Source organism: Solea solea, chromosome 21 (genome assembly GCF_958295425.1).
Source record: "Solea solea chromosome 21, fSolSol10.1, whole genome shotgun sequence".
Lineage (NCBI taxonomy): Eukaryota > Metazoa > Chordata > Actinopteri > Pleuronectiformes > Soleidae > Solea > Solea solea.
Window position 1 is genome coordinate 18,621,781 of NC_081154.1, and position 22,289 is coordinate 18,644,069.

Genomic DNA, 22,289 nt, shown 5'->3' on the forward strand with positions numbered 1-22,289 from the left:
GGCACAGCTGTTCAAACTGAGCTGAACTCTTAAATTCTGAAAACTTCTCTCCAAACTTTGCCTTTTGTTGCGGTGGCGGCACCTTCAGTGAACGCGCCCTGAACACATACACCCGTCCTCCCACACACACTCTAATGCAGGTTGGGATTTGGGAGGAGAGAGAGTCGAGGCGGTGCTGACCCGGGTCAGCGTCTCCTCGCTGCCTCTTCAAGACTAAACGATGGTCCCATTGACGTTGGGGAGCTAATTAGCCGTTAGCAGCTGAACTTCACAGCCGCGGCGCTGAGGATGTTGGCGAGCTCTCTGATCTCTGAGCCTCACACACACACACACACAGGAGAGGCGAGGGAGCACCGCCACCACCCGAGCACGGCTGCTCCACTCTGTCATGAAGCCAAGGAGCACATTGTTTTGCTCGGCAGGATAATTGGATTGCTAATTGTTTGTGGAAAAACACGCGCGGGGGAGCCGGCGGAGTGTCGGAGTGGGAGCGAGAAACCAAACCGCGGAGTGGAAGCGAAATTTAGCATTCGATGGATTTTCTTTAAGCCAATATGTGGCGACTATATAATAACACAGATAACGGCCCTGCTGTGAGTCTTAAAGACGAATGTACCGTCAGACACTAACGTTGAGCTGGGACGTGAAATTGTTTATTGGAGGCAACCCCCCCCCCCCCCGTATGGCGTGATTTAAATCTACTTCATGATAACTTGTGTTATTTACTGTCATATTGTGCAAATACACGTGTTGGCTCTCATAAAAGTAAATGAACGTACATTATTTTTAATTTCGTCATTAGAATAATGAGTCATAATGAAGAAATAAACGAGAATATTGGTGACATATAATCTGTTATCTATTTTTTCTACTAACTTGAATTAAAACTGAATTATTATTATTATAAGGTGCTTAATGAGCCCAAAAAAGAGACCTGCACACATTATTCGTTGATTTATTGTCTATATTAGCATTTTCTATAAATGTCTCGACATCCACTGAATCATTTTCGAGCAACTTAAAGTAAAAAATTAGGCTTTTTCCTCTTGAAATTCCACTTTTCTTCCTTCAGAAGACATTTTGACATTGTCACGTCTGGAAAAAAGGGACGAGTCATTGTTAGCATTATTGGTAATACAAGTCAACAATAATGGCTCCTTTGAAAATACCTATTACTTCCTTCTACTTTCCTTTGGAATGATTTGGAATGAGTTTTTTTTTTGCCACCAGACATCCCATCATGCTCTGGGTCATGTCAACCTGATATATGTTGTATTTTTTTCCCCTAAGCGGTACACCTGATCCCCGCTTATTTCTCCTGTTTCTTTAGCAAAGAACTAAATTAAATGACGTCAGGGTAAAGCTTCACTTTGGTAAATCGTGTCATTGATATGATATTTAGTCAATATACAATTTCTGCCACCTTTCAACAGCTTTTTCGCTGACTGGAAAATGAAGTTTCTGTTGCTAATGTAAAAGGTGTAGACTCTCCCTGCACCAGAGTCCACAGAGAAAATCATCGATTTTACATCACGGCACGCAGGAGTTGATTCCACTGCTGCTTCCATCAGTAATTTAAAATATGTTATTGTGTCAAATTCTGTGTTGAAGTTTCAGATTTACCAAAATGACAAAAAGTGACCAACAGTAGACACAGAGCTGCTGTGTCTCCAGGAGCTTAAAACCCTGATTTTATGAATAGACTTTGGTGCAAGAGATTGAGTGATTAGCAATCTTCATTTTCCAGGCACAAACATATTCTAAAATATCATAGACGTAAACTGATGTGGATTTTATGAGGTGACATGTTGGCACAAGCGCACATAGTAGTTGCGTGACGGTTTGTGCTATCGGAAAAATTCCAACGGTTTCTGAAAGCCGAGAAGTTGCACATCAAAGCCTGCCGGTAATTTATCTGGCGCTGTCCAATTTCAAATATAAGACTTGTTCATGTACAACTGCATTGTTTTTCTTCAATTTTAATTGTTAAAACAGTATTTTAACATGCAGTTTATTGTAAATAACTGCCAGATATTGGATGTTATTATGGAAAAATGAGCAAAATCACTTAGTTACAGTTCACCCAATAAGTTAGGGGGTGGAGCGGAGAAGACAAAGGGAGTGGCGCCCCCATGATATTCAGGTTGTGTGGATTTATTTTGATTTGATGGCAGTAGAATTGTCAAAAAAAATTATCTTCTGCCCTTTTTTTTTTCCAAGATAACTTTCACTTTCCATATCTGGCTGTTATTCAACTGTTGGCACGGTGAAATTGACACTTCCTTACAGTTTCTGGTCCTTTTCTGGTTAAAATAAGCAAAAAAAGAGCCCAGACGGACATTTTTAGGCTTATGTGTTAAAGGGTTAAGAACTAAAACACTTGAATTCACACGTTTATGGAGCCTTGTCTGCACAGAAGTCACTGTGTTAAAAAAAAAAACACGCGGTTAAACACGGGTCGAGTTTCTTGTGCGGCTTCATATTCAATACAAACACATGCTGATTCATATATTCTGGATCAGCACGGCAGCTGCACTGGGACACGTCAAGACAAAATTCAATCATTGGTATTGAATCCAACCGACACATTTGACACAGAGAGTGAGAGCGTTATTAAACTCACCTTCATGAATATGGACACTATGACGAGTCCGTTGGGGCTTCTGGCAGCTTCTGTGTAATTTGTGTACAGCTCATGATTGTAGTGGATCAGCTGAACCTGCAAAGACACACACAGAGATAAAAGAAGATATTATTATTATTATTATTATTATTATTATATCTCCGACTTGTGAAAGGAAAGCTATAATCGAAAAACAGACAAAGCAGAGAACAAAATATAAGAAAAGAAAAAACCCTCGGCGTTGAACACACTTGAGGAAAATCCATACCTCGCTCCGCTTTAAGTCAATAATCTCTCATTCAGTTTAAATCCCCTCCTCCTCCTCCTCTTCCCCGCTACAACGTGTCAGATGATTTAAAAGGCCAAAATCGATACGGGATCAAATCTGTCCCATGGATCCACGGCGGAGTTTTTACCGGAAGGAGCGTTTTCATGCTCAGATGGAAGAAAATAAAGGAACGCGGGGAGGCCGCCGCCGTCTCTCAGCATGAGGTTAATGTCTCTCTGACACTGAAGCTTCACTACATTCCTGCATTTTAATGACGTCTGAATGTCCCACCTGTAAAACCTGGAGATTTTCTGCAGAAGGAACATTAGAAACATCTGTTTTTTTAGACTTAAAGCCTCACAACTTACAACTCGCAGAATTACTGAAGAAACTAGGGTTTATTAAAAAAACAAACCACAGGGGGAAGCGAATAAAAATGAGTTTTAATGTCCCTGCTCCTTCTGTGACCCCATTACACTTGAGTTTGATGCCTGTTTTGGTCAGAAATGTTGAATTTAAAAGTTAATGTACACATTATTAGCTTACAAAAGGGAAAACTTGAGTTAATTCTAATTATATTCTATTTATTTAATTCTAATAATAATTCCGAAATCTACTTTAATTCCAAAATCTACTTATAGTGGCGCCCCCTACAGAGGAGGGGGCGCCACTCCCTCTGTCTTCTCCACTCCACCTCCATAAACTCGTCAGCCTTGCTCAGTGGCAGCGAGCGCTGGGCACATACTGTACCCGAGGATATAAATAAACAAATGTAAGAGGAGAGTAATTATGAAATGCTCGATTGGGGGAAGCACAGAGCGACAGAACGTCTATAAATGCAATCAAGGTGAGAGAGGAAGTGATTAGGGCGCCGAGCTGATCTGATTAGATTTTTTTCTTCTTCTTCTTTAGATGAGAGCAGCAGAGGCAGCCAAAAGAACTCATCCACACTCCCTCAATGACAAATTGCACAAAGTTTGCTGCTGGTGGGCAATAAAGGGCCAGTGTGGGCCGTAATAAAGTGAGAGTGTCTGATGAATGAAGGGAAGAAGCAAAGAGGAGGGAGGAGCGGAGGTTGTAATTAGACGGAGAAAGAGCTGCAGAGAAGAGTGTGTGAGTCACAGTTCTGTCCAATAACTGCACAAACTCACTCTTCACACACGTAACGTCCTGTTTTTTTCTTTATGGTATCTGTATATTTACAGTAGGGTAGAAATTCAGATCTTCCATCATATTCATTATCTTGACTTCTATTCAGACTAAGTTCTTTACACAACCAGCAGAGTCGCCCCCTGGTGGCCGACTGCTACATCTGTCAAACTTCTCAGGCAATTAGCGTTAATCCAATACAAGATTATGTATGGTAAGGTATGATGAATTTGGACCTACAAGTAGATTTTGATATTTTAAGAAGTTTTTTTGAATTATAAGTAGATTTTGATATTATTATTATAAGTAGAATTTGGAATAATAACTAGATTTTGGAACTATAAGAAGAATTTGGAATTATAAGTAGAATTTTAAACTATAAGTTTATTTTGGAATTATAAGTAGAATTTTAAACTATAAGTATATTTTGGAATTATAAGTATATTTTGGAATTATAAGTATATTTTGGAATTATAAGCAGATTTTGGAACTATAAGTAGATTTTGGAATTATAAGTAGATTTTGGAATTATAAGCAGATGTTGGAACTATAAGTAGATTTTAGAATTATAAGTAGATTTTAGAATTATAAGTAGATTTTGGAATTATAAGTAGATTTTGGAACTATAACATCACGTCCCACTCCTGCCGCCGGTCACGGAGCCTTTGACGAGGACAGCCTCGCTCTGTCGTGTTGTCTCTTCCCCTCTAATTATCATTAATTACTATTAAATGGCACATTTCACCCACATCTGCTCCGTGACGTCCTTGTGGCGGCTCTTCAATTAAAATCACATCAGAGCGCCAGAGTGTTCGGGAAAAACAAACAAGGCCGAGTCAATTTTGGGAACGGTGATCGATAATGACACGCGGATGAAAACTCCTCTTCATCAAATCCGGGTCATGGTGCGACCTGACGGCGATTTGTCCCGGTCCTTGTCTGTTTGTGGACGTTATGGATCGACACACTCCAGTTAATCTGAAGGAGGACGGACGCACAGATGGCTGGAAATGGAGATTGAGAGCTTCATTTTCACCCGCATCACTTTTAAACCTGCACTCTGTGTTAATGTGGAACACCTCTCTTCCTCTATCGACTTCCTGCCTTCATATTTCCACGGTCTGGTCAGCCGTTATGTCGTAAAGAGACTGTCATGACCTCACACACACACACACACACGCAGACGCTCTCCTGAGAGCACTGACCAGTCAAATGTACTCGCGTTAAACCTGGTCTGGCGTTGACTTAAACATCCTGCACTCGTCGTCGCTTCCCCTTTAAGATTTAAGTGCCCGAGGATTGAAAACGTGTGTGAGTGTGAGGAGGCTGTCGTTGACCCGCTGAAGAGCCGTTAATGTGACGTTAGTGCAGTGTTGTTTATCACCGAGGCAACCGTGAGATTCCAAACGGAAACACAGACCCAATGAGCGGTGGTGGTGAGCATAACTCAGAGGGTTTAAAAACACTCAGGGACAAATCGATCTGAAGCTGAGATGCAGCAAAGGTTAAGGGACGAGATTGAGATGAGTGAGGAGTCAAACTACTGGACTGGACTGGACTGTACTGTGTGTCCTCCTGAGGTGGACAATAAAGACCTGGCACCGGAAACTGAATAATGTGACAGATTCAATGTTTCTCAGCAGGAGGGTACAGCCTCAGAAACTCAGGACAACTCGTGTAAATGAATCATTAGAATCAGTTTGATTTAAAAAAGATTTGTTCACAGAATTGTTCAGTACTTCCTATAATGATAAATACAACTAGATTTTGGAGATTTTGGAACTATAATTCTACTTAAAATTCCAAAATCTAATTATATTTCCAAATTCTATTTTATTTTGTCATGTTATGTGTGTGACGGTGTTTGAAGGGCATGTGTCACGGTGGAAAGGTCCGCGGCGCCCCCTGTGGCCGCTCTGTCTCCAGCCCTTTTTACCGACTCTGTGTTCAGCTGTGAGCGTCCTGCAGAGCCTCAGCCTCTGTTGACTTTAATGTGATTTATAAACACGTCACAGGAAAAACACTCACTGGAGAAGAATGTGGTGATTATTGAGGACAAAACATGGAGACGTGTTACCGGAGCACGGGGCCATGAAAACAAGCAATAATCCACTTTTTCCACAAAAGAATGCCCTTTCATATTTTTATATTTATGCGTCTTCAGATTCTGATTTGAAACATCAGGAGTTTATGTCTCAAAAAATAACTTTGGCGTCCATTTCAGCAGCTTCACAACAGCAGGTCGTAACAATCCCTCACAAATGTTTCTGAATGAGGTTTCAGTTCACCATCAGTATTTCCTCAGTCAGAGGGAGGCCCCTGTTCAAGCAGCTGCTGCTTACGGAGCCTCTAAAGAGACGCTGGGGGGGAAAAGGACACACAGTGTCTTGCAGCAAAAAGACCCCGTGTTCCTCTGCTTGGATTTTGCTACGTTATCTCCGTGTGTACTGGAGAGGTGAACCGGACACTCTAAATTCACTGTAGGTGTTAAAGTAAGAGGGAAAGGTTGTTTTGCCCAGTGTCAGCTGGGACTGAGATTGTAACCCCCCCCCCCCCCCCCCCCGCGGTGGACGGAGGATAAAGCGATAGACAATGAATGAATGAATGAATGAACAGCATCCCAGTCTCATTTGAGATTGTGGCCGTGTCTCAACAGCTAAGGCTACAACTGTGCTTCTTCTTCTTCTCCTAATAGAACCTGACAGGCTGTACAGCAAGAGGTTAAACAGCGCCCCCCACAGTTTGAAGTCGTGAATCACAGTTTTACCTTTAATTTACTAAAAAAACATCGTAAAAATCCGACACTACAAACTATCAGACCTATGTCATGGACAACGTACGCAGAGGAACGGAAAAACATGTCAACACATGTGGTAATTGTAGTTTTCTAATTTAGTAATGGTGTCTAACAATTTTGGCTTTACCGGGGGAGTTTCTGTGGACTGAGTAGCTTAACCCTTAGATGCGCCTTCAAAAAAGTTACGTCAACACACCAAGAGCACCAAAATGTGTTATATGAAAATTCTAAAAAGCCATAAAAATTTTATGAATTGTAATAAATGTAATAATTATCAGTCCCTTCCATACATTTTTTTTAAATTTTAACCCTTAAAGTTTTTGTCATGATGCATCTTCATTTTACCACCAAAATGTGCTCCTAAAAAGCAATAAAAATTGTATAAATCCTCATCATACACATCAAACATTAATGATTTTTTAAAATGTTTTTGTCACGATGCATCGAAAATACTGATTTGAACGAGTTTCAAAGAGGACATTTTTGGCAGTGAGGTGTGTTAGTGTGAGTATTTTAGTTAACGTTGTTGACAATAGACTAAAAAAGAAAAAGGAAAAAATACATGAAAAAAATTGAGAACCTGGCATACATTTTGCAACAATATGCATGAAAAGAGGATAAAACATGTTAGAATTTAACAGCTGTTCTTCAGTGGTGGCCATGTTGGATGTTTACTAGACGTCGTTTTTCGGTTGTGAGAGTTGTCAGGGTTATGTTTTTCCCTCAGAGCGACAGTTGACGATAATTCTCGAGTCCAATCATCTCTTGAGTTCTACACTTGTTTATGCTGCCAAAGTTTGAAAGACCCTCTGTAGTTTTGTCTTTTTGTCCATTTCTCTTATAAAAACTACATCCTGCCCGTTCTCGTCTGGACAGATAATGACACCTCACACATACATTTGCAGAAACCTGTGAAGCAGCACTGATCTCCAAACCCTCGCCGTAACCAAAATGTAGCCTCACGTCGCTGCTGTCGCCGCCGTAACCTCTTCTTCTTCTTCTTGCTTGATGACTTACTCCCATCTCGACAACCAGTGGGGTTTAATCCATTCTACTAAATTTGCAATTTTCCCGAGTTGAAGCTTTGACTCAAAACTGTCGGTTTATTTTATGATTGTGCTGCTGCTGCTGCTGCAAACGAGGGCCAAATTTAAATCTCCTCTTGTCGCCGCACCTTCTAAGGAGGAACGAGAGATAGATGATGACGAGGAGTTCCACTGCCAGACCTCATGCTGGAGGTAATGAGGAAAAAAACCTGCAATACTGACAGAAAAATGTAAGTTTGAGGCTGAAGTGCGACACAAATCCACTTGTTAGGACGAGAAAATTCGATGATAAACTACAGCGTATTGCTAGAAAACCATTAGTGGACAATAAAACCATAAACCTAACGTAAACTCTGCTGGTTGTTTGTATTTAAGTTGACGTTTGGGAGTGAATTTCCCCTCACATCCGTGTCCTTAAATATACCAAACAGAAAAGCACTTTCGCTGCGGTGCCTATACTTCACTTTCACTTTACCAAAAAAAAAAAAGAAAGAAAGGAGAGTAAAACAGATGAATTCTTCTCGGTGATAAATCACCCACGTTTCCAGTTTGAACAGCAACAGCCGGCGCTGAAGTGAACACAAAGCAGCGGCTGCCCGGAAGGAAGGAAATCAATCTAAACACTTCTGGTGCGCTTTGCTGTCCTGCCAACCGTTCCCTAACTGCTAAATCATTCAGCAGAGTGGTCCTTTAACCCCGGCGTCCCGCGCCGCGCGCACACATGGCAAAGCTTTGCCTTGGAGGCGTTTTGCGGCGGGAATATGCTCCGAGGCGCTCGTACGGAGTCAGGAGAGGTTTTGTATATAAAGAGCGAGCGAGAGTGCGTGAAGAGCGGGGTCATGGTGGTTGATGGGGGTCAAACACGGGGCTTTGGCTCGGGAGACTTTACGTTTTAATCAACTTATACATTGTTTTTTTTTTACTTTGGGCAAAGTTACTTTGCCTGCAAACAGAAAACCTTTCAAAGAGAAAAGATCTTTGAAAAGGAGCCGGGTGAGATGGCTCGGACATCTGGTTAGGACGCCTCCCTACTGAGGTGGGACGTGCCCAGAACGTCCCACAAGGACGAGGTCCAGGACATGCCACAGACTATAGGGCTGTCCTCATGGGAACAGGCCTCCTTGAGAGGCAAAACCTCAAAACACGGGCCTTGCGTCTCCGTGTAGTCTTATGTCTCTCTGCTGTCCCTCAGAAGAGCTGGATGAGGTGGACGGGAAGAGGGAAGTCTGGGCTTCTTTTCTGAATTCGCTGTCCTCACGACCCAACCTCGGATAAGCAGTAGAAGAACAGATAAATGGATTAAAAACAAGGGCAACGTTGTCAACTTTAACCGGATTCCTACGATATTACTATACTATATTTTGTGGAATCTTTTTGCCACAGTTTAAGAAAAGATGATTTTTTTTAAGCTCAAATTCAAGGACAAAGTAAACACAAACACCACACAGGTTAACACAGATTTAATCACACATTTTTTTTTTTGCTATTTTTAATTAGAGAGTAATGCGATGGGTGATTTGTCCACCGTGCATCTGGAGCCCGAGCCAACCTGGCGGTGGAATAATATTTGGAATATTTTAGCACTTATTAAAAGGACCAAGGTGTTTCATTTTCGGATTAGACGGCTCCAGGGAAACAGAAGCTGAGCCGAGCTGAGTACAGCACTCACACATGCAGGCGGCATAAATTAACGCCAAGATACTGTAACATTTTTTTATGTCAGGAGCCAAACAGCTGATACACTCTACACCTAGGTATTTGTGGTTCGTCGATATGCAGATGATGTGATTCTATTTACATATTGGAGCAGAGTTTATGTGCCGACTTAAGATCGACTGGTGAAAATAATAATAATAATGACATTAAACTGTGGGATGAAATGCAGTTTTTTGAGGTTTCATTTTAATTTTTTCACTTTTATTTCTTGGGGTTTATGCAGAAATTCTCCTGATGTCTCTTATTGTACAAAAAGATCTTGTATTCAGTTCATCTAGTCATACACTGTATGCAGATGATGTGGTTTTGTTTTTCTTTTGCTCTTCAGAGTAAATTTTACAACAGATTTAAGATTGAACTGTCAAAAGAATAAAGTCATTGTGTTGTTTTAATTTTGCAAGACTCAATTGGTAGATTTGTTCCTTGTGTTTATTGAGGGAATTTACACAATATCAGAACTAAAGAAGCTTTGTGAATGTCTTATAAAATGTCTTTAACATGAATGTATTCTTCTTCTGTCAATTATTCAAAAAGTCTTCCATACAGACTGTATTTGTCTCATTTGTCTATATGCAGATGATGTGGCTGTATTTACATATTGGTACATATTATCTGTGTTTGTTTTGCCAAAAGGGTTATATGCTAACTTTAACTTTAGACTAAATGGTGAAAACAATAATAATAATAATAATAATATAATGTCGTTATACTTTATGATTAAATTTTGTTCAGATTTTTTTCTTGGGGTTATAGAATAAATTCTCTCTCTCTATATATATGTATATTGAATTTTGCATATCCAGATATGACTCTCATTATCATTATTTTATATTTAGTAATGTAATCACTCATTATGAGTATACATGCAGATGATGTGGTTGGATTGAATGGTAAAAAGACAGAAAATGTCATTTTAGTGTCAAATTTATTTTATAGATTTATTTCTGTGGTTTATTGAGGAAATTTACAGTAATGTTTATGTATATGTTATTATATTCTGTTGTTTACTGTCTTCTCTGTGTCTTCAGCCACATGTAAATGATTTTGGTAACATTATGAGTAAAAATGTCTCTATATGCCGATGATGTCATTATTTTTACATGTTGGTACATGTTCAGCAGCACAAAGCAGAAATGTCTATGCTACCTTTAGATTAAATGGTTTTATTAATAATGCCATTATTTTAATGTTGTGGTTAAATTGGTTAAATTTCTTTTTGAAAACTTGACCTGGATTAAACGAATTAAATTGTAACTTAAACGTCAAAGTTTTAATATTCTGTTTAGACTGATATCAAACTATATGTAATTGAGTTTTATCCATATGAATGTATACTGTTTTTAAATCAAATACAAAAATTGTGGGATCTTCATGTTACATGAATTAATCAACTATCATCTATCCATCCTGGACAGGTTGCCAGGTCTTTACAGGTGGGACAGAAAGACACAAAAACAACCCTTCAAACCTTATTTAGTGTCAAATTTGTTCGTCTGTGGGACCACCAAAATAAAACGTCTTTTCTCCACTTACATACATTTGACTCCTGCAGACTTCTCCTTTACCACTGACCCAAAAATCGAAGCCATTGGCCGTTGGCTTTTTGAAGCCATTTGGGGACATAACTATTGTATCCAATTGAACAAGCTGTCCCCAGCTGATTGGTCTTTATTCTGAAATGTGTCTCCATAGGAAATCTATGATGGAAACACAGACACACAGAGAGAGAGAGTCTGGGAAAAATGAAAGGCACACTGAGTTCAGAGATATTAAGGGGTGATTTAAAGACGAAAGCTTTGGAGTGTTAATGCACCCACACACACATCACAATACCCCCACCGCTCACATCCTCCCACAGGCTGCCATTTCAGAAGGATGCTTTGCTTTTTAAAAAAAGTTTGAATATTTCTCTTTGTTCACGTTTCAAGGACGCGAGCAGCCGCCGCTCGTGTGCAGATGGGGGCGAGCGGGAGTCAGAGAGAGGCTAACACAGAGAGAGAGAGGGAGGGAGAGAGAGAGGGGAGACATTTCTGCATTTCTGATTATGAAACCTTCTTATTGGACCTTGAAGTCACAGTTTTGGCTTTAATCAAAGGCTGCGTAATGAATGAGTGAAGGAGGAGGATATATATTTTTTTTTTTTGGCGTGTCACACAGAAGCGGGTTGTCTGAGCGAGGAGAAAATGGGATGTTAACATCTGTTTTCACGACCCGTCCTCGCCTCGTTTCCCCCACAGTTTGGCAGCTCTGACACGGATCCAGAGCCAGATATTCTGCAGGACGTGAAAAATATAACGAAACAAAGTCACAAACGTTAGCGAAAAAGACAAGAACGCGCCGTCCATGGTTGTGCCCCATGTAGAGGAGGCCGAAGCACAACATAAGAAATACTCAACTTCCTCAAGACTCAAGAAGAATAGCCACAGAACCGCTGAACCAATGAGGCGTCTTTTTATTTACAAGTAATCAAGAAGAGGACCAAAGAGCTTCAGGACGGACAAACGACCAAAGTAACAAACAAATCTAAGCACATCTGACCTGACAAAATGACAGCTTACTATGAATTTTTTGACAAAATTTTGACTCCTTACTGTAAAAAATGTTGGAAGATTTTTGCCAAAATGTTGGTGCCTTACTACGTAAAAGAAATACGCGTTACTTCTGTTTAAAACAACGGCGACTTGCGGCCAGCGCTAAGTGACGCGACAAATCGCATTAGGTGTGAACACGACATAAAGTTTAACATCATTTTAGAACTAATAGTAAGAAACTAATGAGGCTGGTTGAGTCAGGTGGAAGCTGGGTGATTTTCTCTCCCTCGCAGCGACCAATCAGCAAGCAGGACAGTGACACACCTCAGAAGAAAAGAAACAAACCCACAAACAAAAACAACACGACGGCACTTTCTGAATTCCTCTCCGCAGAGAGTTGCCGTGCATTCCTGCTTAAATGAGCCTCTGTGTCAGTGTAAACTCCATCAAAAACATCATTCTCGTGAGTCTTTCATCCTCCAACACCTCTGATTTGTGATGTCAGTATTCTGCGTGCGTGTGTGTGGAGGTGTCGCAGTCCGCGGGTGGTGGCGTGTAACGAGTGCCGAGCTGCGGCGCGACACTCCTCAAATCAGATGATGTCGACGCATCTGCGCTTGCGTCCTGCTGCCTTCAGACGGCTGCAGGAAGTTAATGAAGTCGAGGAGGAACCTTTTTCTTTCTTTTTTTTTTTATGAAGCAGCAGCAGCGGAGAACGACCCACTGAGTTCAACAGGCACGAGGAGAGTTTTTAATGTTGATGCTCCTTCTGTTCCCACATTTAACCCCAGTTTGATGCTTTTATTTTTTGTCAGAAGTGTTCGACATTAAAGCAGGATTTTTATTTTAACACCTTATGTTTGACAAGATTTTGACACCTTACTATGACAAATCTTAGACGCCTTACTATAAAAAATTCTGCCAAAATTTTCACGCCTTACTATGACATTTTGAAAACAATTTGACGCCCTACTGTAAAAAGAAATATTTTTTTACACCTAACTATAACATTTTTGACACAATTTGAAGCCTTACTGTAAAAAAAAATTGGCAACATTTTGACACATTACTATAACATTTTTGACAAAATCTGAAGCCTTATTGTAAAAAAAATTTGGCAACATTTTTTACATTACCTTACATTATATGTAATTTAGCAGACGCTTTTATCCAAAGCGACTTACAATAAGTGCATTAAACATTTGGGTACAAACAAGAGCTAGAGGTAAGTAAGAGCTTCAAGTAAGCCAAACTATAAAGTGCTAGTCATAAGTGCGCTGTATAAGCAAGTTTTTTCACCTTACTATAACATTTTTGAAAACAATTTGACACCTTACTGTAAAACATTTTTGGCAACATTTTGACACCTTACTATAACATTTTTGATAACATTTTGACACCTGATATGATATTTTTTGACTCAATGTTGACACCTTACGTTCTTTTACTGGCACTTATTCATTTATACAGCAGCAAAGGAAATTGGTCTTGTAACCAAAGAGTTGTCGGTTCAAATCCCACGCAAGGGTTACACAAATTTAGATATTTCCTAGTGTCGGGACAAAAGGGGACAGTTAGGTCAGGGAGGACAATTCAATTCAAATACGTGGATCGTCTGCTGTGGCGAACCCTGGAGAGGAGAAAAGATTAAAACTAAAGCTTTTAAATGTCACTTTGACACCAAAAATATCAGCTTTTTCCATCTCAGACTTGTGTCTTGTGTCACGCCGCTTCCACCCGTGTCTGCACACATTTATTTAGGGGCAGAAAAACAAACAAACAAAATCAATTGGACCAAATGTTCCCTGCTTTTGCCTCACGGGGAGTTGGAAAAAAAGAAGCCACTGGAGACGCTAATGTCACGTCGTTATTATTTTATAGGACCTTTTTTTTTTGTCTTCACTGACCTGCAGGGAATTTGACTCCCTGCAATTACTAACATACACATGGATGGTGTGTTTTTAAAGGCATGTTCCCCCCGAAGGAAATCACTTACTGACAACACAACCTTCCCTCCTCCTCCTCCTGAGTCGCCTGCTGTGGGGAAGCTGGTGCAACATCACATCAACACAGCGTCAACCCGCAGAGGGCAAATCAGTGACTCAAGGCAAACCAAGCATTTCTGTGGGGAGCCTTCATATACACTGATATATATCTGTGTGTGTGTGTGTGTGTGTGTGTGTGCATGAGTCTCCGCCCTGAAGGAACGCAGTAAACACTTCTTTTATTATGATTTGAATATCAGCTCTCAGACTCTCAGGGAGAGGAGGAGGAGGATAAATGATTAACATTAATTATGATCCATTTGCTTGTCAAGACTGTAATTATTCTGTTGCCACACAAACTGTGCTGCTTATTTTTTCATACGACACTGACGCGCGAAGATTTTTTGGTCAACAATCAAAAGACCAGAGAAGCTAATTGTTTCACTTGTCAGAAAAGAAAAAAAAGACATTTAAAGAAAAGAAAAGACCCTGTGCAACAGTATGTGAGTGTGTGTGTGTGTTGTGGGGATTTAAATGTTCAACTGTCACGTCCAAGACAACCACAGTTCCAGAAGAAAACAAATTGCAGCGTCATGATTGTCACTCATTTATACTATTTTAAATTTTTAACCATCAAGGGAAAATTCATGCTTCTGTGTAAAAAAAATATAATTTTACAGCCAATATTTACAGTGATATTTCAGGTGTTTTAAAGTTCTAGCTTTATGTTCTAGTCTTTTTAACTGATTTACAGTTTGGCATTGAGATCTGTTGTAATACGGCTGGGACACAGATTGTAGCCACTTAACAAAAAGCCTCATCTTATAAAATACATGCCACCTTAAGTCCATCGTATCCTTAATTTATGTTTCCCACTTTATCTCAACATTTAACAGCCTTATTTCACCTGGAAACTTTGTCAATCGCTCACTTCCATGAACCAAATCCCATGGATAAAATCAGAGATTTTAGCTCACAGGGACACAGGAGCTGCTGGCCTACTGCTGCCTCGTGTGTTCACTTTGTGTCACTGAGGTAGATCTGAACAAAGGATGAATTCACACAGCAAGACATTAGAAATTACTGATGGAGGATCAACACCTTCTGCTGTGCTGCTGATTTTCTCTATGGGATTTGGTGTGAGAAGGTTGCTCCGACTTTCCGAGATGGAAATTCTGCGTTCCGACTACAAATAGAAGCATAAACAATGAAGATGTCTCTTTGGGGAGAGATGATTTCACCCTCTCTCACGCACACAGACACATGTGATTTGTTCCTCACTAATTAAAAGAGTGATTTATGTATTTATTTACCGTCTTCTGGACCTGCTGGTGCTGCGGTTATTGAAGCCTCTGTCTGGAGACACATTTTTCATCTGAGAAATGCATTTTGTGCTAAATTAAAAATCCACTCACAGCGCCTGGTTTCACTTGCGTGTGGTCACAAAGATCCATGCCGCCTCATCGAGCCCGTGATATGGGAGTGAAAAATCTATTAAAGCTGTGGTAGGCGACATATTTTTGTTGTTATTGATCGATAATCTGATAACAAGCTTTCATCACCGTGTAAATCAAGTCGATGTGAGAGAGAACTCTACTTCGGCTCCACCTCTAGACTCTGATTACAGTCTTGGTTAAAATTAGGTTTGACTTTGACTGATCACAGAGATGACGCCACCTGTTGGCTGTTCTACTAAGCAGATGCACGTTCACATCCCTTCAGTGGAGAGGTCACTTTTGCAGCATTTTATAAAAAAAAACTTTCTATATGGGAAATAAACCTAGAAATTATCTTTTTTGTATCGATTTTAAGAACAGCTCATTATTTGAGGTGGATATATAGATTATCTCATTATTTGGCAGCTAGTTTCTTCTTTTCATTTAGGGGTCATGGCAGCAGATCATCTTCCACTCTTGTCCTACCCCTTGTGTCCTCTTGTCACACTCCTTCACAACCTCCATGAACTTTCTCGGTGGTCTTCCATCTTTAACATCCTTTGTCCAAAAAAAATCACTCTCTGACTGTCTCCAAACCGTTGAATCTAAGCTGTCCCTGAAATATGCTTTAATTTCTAATCCTGATGTCTATCCTGGTCAATTCCTGCGAAGATCTCAGCATCTTCAGCTCCAGCGCCTCCTGTCTTTAAGACAATGGCACTGTCTCCAAACCATACATCATAGCAGATCTCACTACCTTGGTCTACCTTGGAAGGTCTAGACCTTCCCTGCTTGCACTCTCTTCTTCTTCTCCTCCTCTCTTGTCCACTGTCCATTGCTTTGGACGGTTGACCTCAGGTATTTAAACTCACATCAACCAATCAAACTTTATTTATGGAGCACTTTTTGTTAAAAAAAAATGTAGCACAAAGCACCGGCAAGGAGCCACAAACCCAACTTCAGGCTGGGCAAAGAGCCAAACACCACCTCTTTAAGGTGCTTGGACCTCGCCATGAAGACACCATTTTAGAAAATAGAAAATCTAAAACAAGATAAAAAAAGGTGCATTTTGAGTCTGCTTTTAAAAATGTCAACATTCTCCGTGGACCTCAGGTTCTCCGGCAGACTGTTCCATAAACGCGGGGTGTAACGAAAAGTCGTAGCAATGGGACTGGTTAAAAGGCCAGTGCAGGAGGACCTCAAGATCTATTCATGTTCACGGTTCATAGGGTAAAAGCAAGACCATGAAGACATTTTAAAATCCATTAAAAGGACCTTAAAATCAATCCTGAAACACACGGGGCACCACAACCGGTGTAATGTTGTCAACACACAAGGACAGACCTTCATCTGTCCAGGCTCTCGTCCACGTGTCCCCTACTCTCACTACACATTACAATATCATCTGCAAACAACATACTCCCCCGAGACTTGTTTTTAAGACTATTTTAGCAGCTGTTTGTTGAGAAAGTGGACGCTACAAGTACAGGACGGTAGGTTCGTCTCACTCTGAGTGTCTGAGTAAACAAAAAACAAGTGATGTTTCCTGAGACACCAGTGAGAGCCAGGCCAAACATCACTCACCTCTCCAGAGAAGGCTTGTCCGTTGAGCAGGTGTTCGGAGCCTTGACCGTCCTCGCTGCCAAAGTGTAGCCGGATCTCCTCCAGGCGGTGGCTGTACGTCATGGGTCCTCCAGAGATGTTCACCAGATGCTCCTTGTCCAGACGCAGAGACACGTGTCGACCTGTGTTGTACATCGTCCCTCCGACCTGAGGAGAAGCAGAAGAAGAAGACAATGAGTGTCGGTAAGAGACACTGAAGCAGCGAGTGTTGGGAATCGAACATCAATTTCATCGATCATCACTTCAATTTTTCATTTGTAACATAATTAAAAACCTGTTTTCTAAAACAGATTCTCTCATATCTGGATTTATTGATCAGGTGGAGCGTGTGGATGACGTCCAACACTGTCTCATTAAATCAAAAATGGATTTCTGCTGACAGAGCGTTCTATGACTTGCATATGAACATATATCTATATATTTATATAAATGTATATATTCGGGAGGAGACGCGGCGTAGAAACTGTAAATTGTAAATCCATCCATTTGAGAAGATGAAACACGACGGTAGATGTTTGTAGAAGGTTCTTCACATTAAATTAGATAAAAGTTAGCAGAATCCTTAGACGTTAAAACATGTGTGAGGAGACGACACCAAAATATTACACGTTACTTTAAATTTGAAATAAATATGTATATTTTAGCCCTTTCTGATTGGATTTTGTTTTGCTTGTCTATGTTTACGTTCAATCGGTCCATAAACTTATAATATATAATAATAAATCATGTTATTATCTCGTCATTCAGGCAAAGTTATGCTAGGAAAAAAGGTAGACCAAACAATTGCATGGTATTTGTTTTTTATTTTATGAGGTACATCAGTGCAAAAGCTTTCCAAAATTGGCAAAATAGTTTGAGATTTTATGGATTTTACTGATTATTGCTTTCACTTATTTTAATAAAATGTGCAATTTCGGCTTCATAAATATGGTTATATTCAGATTCATTTGCTATTCCAAATGTGTGAGGTGATGAAACCAAAATATTAGGCCTGTTGATTTGTCATTTTGGCAGGTTATTTTTATATCTGGTTATTTTTTTTGATTTTCCTTCCTTTCCTGGTGTGAGTTTTGGTGAAATTTTTATTATGCTGGAAAAAATTTGCCCAAACACAGGCATGTTAAACATCTTTTCTTTTTAAACTTTTCATTATTTTTATTTTAAAGGTCACAAACTAGGGTGGAAGTCAGTGTATTTGGTTGATTTTATTGCATATTCCTTTACTTCTACGTCATTCCGCGGCTTTATGGGAATTATTGATTGGTATTTTTCACCATTTTCCAAACAACTAATCGAATAATCAATAAAACTATAAAAAACTAAAGAATCCACTGATTAATTGCTCAGCCCTGAATAAATCCATCAACTTAAATGCAAATTAGACTGAAACAAAACACAATAGAAGTTTATTTTACTGTAACAAATACAGAATCAGTGAAAAATAAGTATTAAAAACTGGTTTATTTCACTGTTTTTAAATATTGTAACTCTTGTTTGAGCTACGCATGAACTTGATGTGTGTACCTAATAAAGTGGCTGATATGTTTCTGAGGAGTTTCCAAACTCATCATCACCTCCACTCCACCTTTATTCTCCTCAATGACTTCCCATCAGCCTCTCCTCCACCTCTCGCTCTCCTTATCTTTACATCACCACCTCCTCCTCCTTTTTAAACCATTGAGTTTCCCTTTTCTTTTTTTTCTCTCTCTCCTTTCAGAACGTCTATAAAATATTTACAGTGTGTGGGCAGACTTCTTTCTCTGGGAATTCACAGTAGTGGGGGTGTGATGGTTTTGAGAGTGCGTGGTAAAAGGAGCGAGGGAATAGGAGAAAAGAGAGAGAAAGGGGGAGAGGGAGAGGCAGATAAGATGGAGATGGAAGTCCAACACAGTCGTGGCTCGAATATCAACGCCTCACGTTAAAAAACCCGGCATAAATAAGTAAACAGTGCTGATAAAGATCGTCTTTTTGTAATTCCATGTTTCCGCCTCTGGATCCCTCCTCGCTGTGGACCGTGTTGATGTCAAACCTTTGAACACAAAACTTCTCTCCTCTTTTCATCATCTTCTCTGCATCCTTTTTCCTTTTCCTCACCTGAGGCCGCTCCGCGCTCCGTGCCGTCTTTTGTGTTTGAGTGCTGTTGCAGTTTACATCACCGCCTCTCCTGCTGTCTAATTAAATAAAAACCCTGAGGACCGTTGAGAGTGTCGATGCTGATAAGAAGCAAAATAAATAAATAATAAGTAAATAAAAAAAAAAGTCGACTCCTAATCTGTCAAAAATGAGAGACGACATCAGCGAAACCAGAGCTTGCGCTCAAGCCGATGAAGAGAAGCTGATTTCTTTTAAAGTCAGGGCAGATTTTCAGTCATGATTATTCCACAGTGCAGTGGAAAATCCTTTAATCTTTGTTGTGATCGCGTTTTCATGTATATTTTTCTGGCAGGACTTTCATTCTTGCACCTCCACAACATGTCGATTTGCATTTCCGTCCAATTAAAAATAACAGTACAGTTTTTCTTTTTTAAACTGTACTGACTGTGTGTGAGTGAGCGCCCCCCTGTGGCAGGATACCTGTGGACACTAGTGTGAATACAAGGAAAAAACCAGAGCAAAATCGATGTCTTAAGAATATGTTTACTGCTTTATCTACGGAAACGGAAGTTTCTTAACCCGCTAGCTCTCCCACACCAAACCCCATGAAGAAAACCAGTGATTTAAGCTCACGGGGACACAGGAGCTGCTGGTCTACTGCTGCCTCTTGTGGTCACTTTGTGTCACTGAGGTCAATCTGAACAAAGGATTTCAAAAGTCAAAGTGACAAATTAAGACATTAGAACTTAGTGATTGAAGCAGCAGTGAATCAACAACTCCTGTGTGCTGTGATGTAAAATCATTAACTCTATGGAGCTTGGTGTAGGAGAGTGAGTGCTTTACAAAACGAAACAAATTCCAATTTTCAGTCAATAAAAGTCTGAGATAAAACAGTGATATAAAGCTGTAAACACACTGTTAAGACATCACAGAGATAAGTGGGTGTAGATTTAATGAGGTGAGCCTTTAGTTGAGTGGCTAAAATCTGTTGTGTCACCAGGAAAAACTAATTTTAGCCACTTAACAAAACAATCACAGAATAAAATCAATTCCATCTTAAGTCTACGATGTCTTAAGAAGACGTTTGCAGCTTTATCTCACTGTTAGACGGACTTTCACAACAGGAAACTTGAAGTTTTTGTCACAATATAAACGTGTTTCTGCCTGCACCAAACCCCATTAAGAAGACCAGTGATTTAAGCTTACAGGGTCACAGGAGCTGCTGGTCAACTGCTGCCTCGTGTGGTCACTTTGAGTCACTGAGGTAAATCTTAACACATCTTTTCAAAAGCCGAAATCACAACATGACACATTTGAACTCACTGATGGAGGCAGCAGTGGACAACAACTCCTGGAAGCTGTGACGTTAAAATCACTGCTTTTCTCTATGGGATTTGGTGTGGGAGAGTGAATTCTGGATTTCTACACAAACAAATGAGGAATTTGAGATGTTCTGATCTTGTGAGGATCAGGTACAAGGTAGAGATCTCATTCAGCGGTGTTTAGCAGTAGCTACAGGTGGGGAGGGGTGCGATGTTGTGGTGGTATGTTATTGGGGGTTTTACAGTTGAATAAAAGTGTATTTACTTCATTTGTCTTGTTTCTGCTGCAGTAATTACCCAGACAAAGTCAACGCGGTGGAGAGGAGAGCAGACGAGAGGCTGCAAACAAAAGCAGACGCCGCCGTCTTCCAAATCTGCCGTCTCATTATTCTCCCGGAGTCTCGACACTTTTGCGAGTGCCGGAGTAATTATCATGAGCGCGTTAGAGTTCATGTTTTTTTTCTCTCTCTCGGTCGCCACATTTATCTGCCGAGGAAATCTCAGTGTCGCTGGTGTGATACTCGTAAAAATAAATCCCGCCTGTCAGATCAGCACAGGCGTGTACTGCTGTCGTATATTGTTCTGCGGAAGAAGAACACTTAACCGCCGCGCTCGTCTCACGTCTCAACATTACACTATTAGACTCATTACGCTGTCTCAGCTCTCATAACAAATGGCTCTGGCAGCACTTGAATCCCCTTTATTTTTTTGGGTGTTGTTGCCTCTGTAATCAATGTATATGAAATCTGGACTCGTAAAAGTAAAACTCCACATAAATGTTGATATGAGAGTTCAGGACCCTGTGAAGTGAGGCACTTAAACATCATCTGGTCACTGTTAACTGTTAAAACACTCACGTAATAGATTCTACACACGTTTGCAGCCGTATCTCACTGTTGGACAGACTTTTACAACAGGAAACTTGAAGTTTCTGTCACGATATAAACTCGTTTCTCTCTGCACCAAACCCCATAGAGAAAACCAGCGATTTTAGCTCGCGGGGACACGGGAGCTGCTGGTCTACTGCTGCCTCGTGTGGTCACTTTATGTCACTGAGGTAAATCTGAATGAAGATTTCAAACACCAACATGACAAAATAAGACATAGGAACTTAGTGATGGAGGCAGCAGTGGATCAACAACTCCTGTGTGCTGTGATGTAAAATTAATGATTTTTTCAATGGACTTTGGTGTGGGAGAGAACACAGTTTAAAAAGTGACACAAACCGACATTTTCAGTCAACAAACTGTTAAATAATGTGGCAAATATGGTCTTAAGCATACACTTAAGCTAATGCATTTCTTGTTCAGTGGTAAAATATTTTTTTTGCTACTGTCCCCACTGGCAGCCATGTTTTCACTGAGCTCAAACAAACAAACCCTGAAGCGTCTCTGTAATAGGAGCAGAAATACACAATCACTCAGTGTTCAAACACGTGACTTCATTATTTATTTTTACTCCGTCCCACTCACTCGCTCACATGTGCCGCTGCCAGAAATACTCAGCAAATGTGGTTTAATCTGCGGCTGAAAATAGTCCGTAAACAAATGTGCCGCTTCCTCACGTTTGAGTCATGTTTGCTCTGAACTGCATCAACCGGATGTATATGTGACTCTAAATCTATAACATTCAATAAGATTCAACATTTTCGGGCCGTTTAATTTCTTTTGGTCAAAAGTGTCTTTCAAATGTGGTTATT

The 22,289-nt window shown here is 40.2% G+C and overlaps 1 protein-coding gene across 1 annotated transcript in view; it reads right to left on the reverse strand.

The window, feature by feature from the left end:
• Positions 1-22,289, reverse strand: part of ca10a (carbonic anhydrase Xa) — a 209,293-nt gene that overhangs the window by 11,951 nt on the left and 175,053 nt on the right. The window contains exons 4-5 of the mRNA XM_058622059.1: positions 17,136-17,321; positions 2,624-2,719 (exon numbers count right to left, since the gene is read on the reverse strand). Of these exons, the coding sequence (XP_058478042.1) occupies positions 2,624-2,719; positions 17,136-17,321 (282 nt within the window). The remainder of the gene's footprint in view (positions 1-2,623; positions 2,720-17,135; positions 17,322-22,289) is intronic.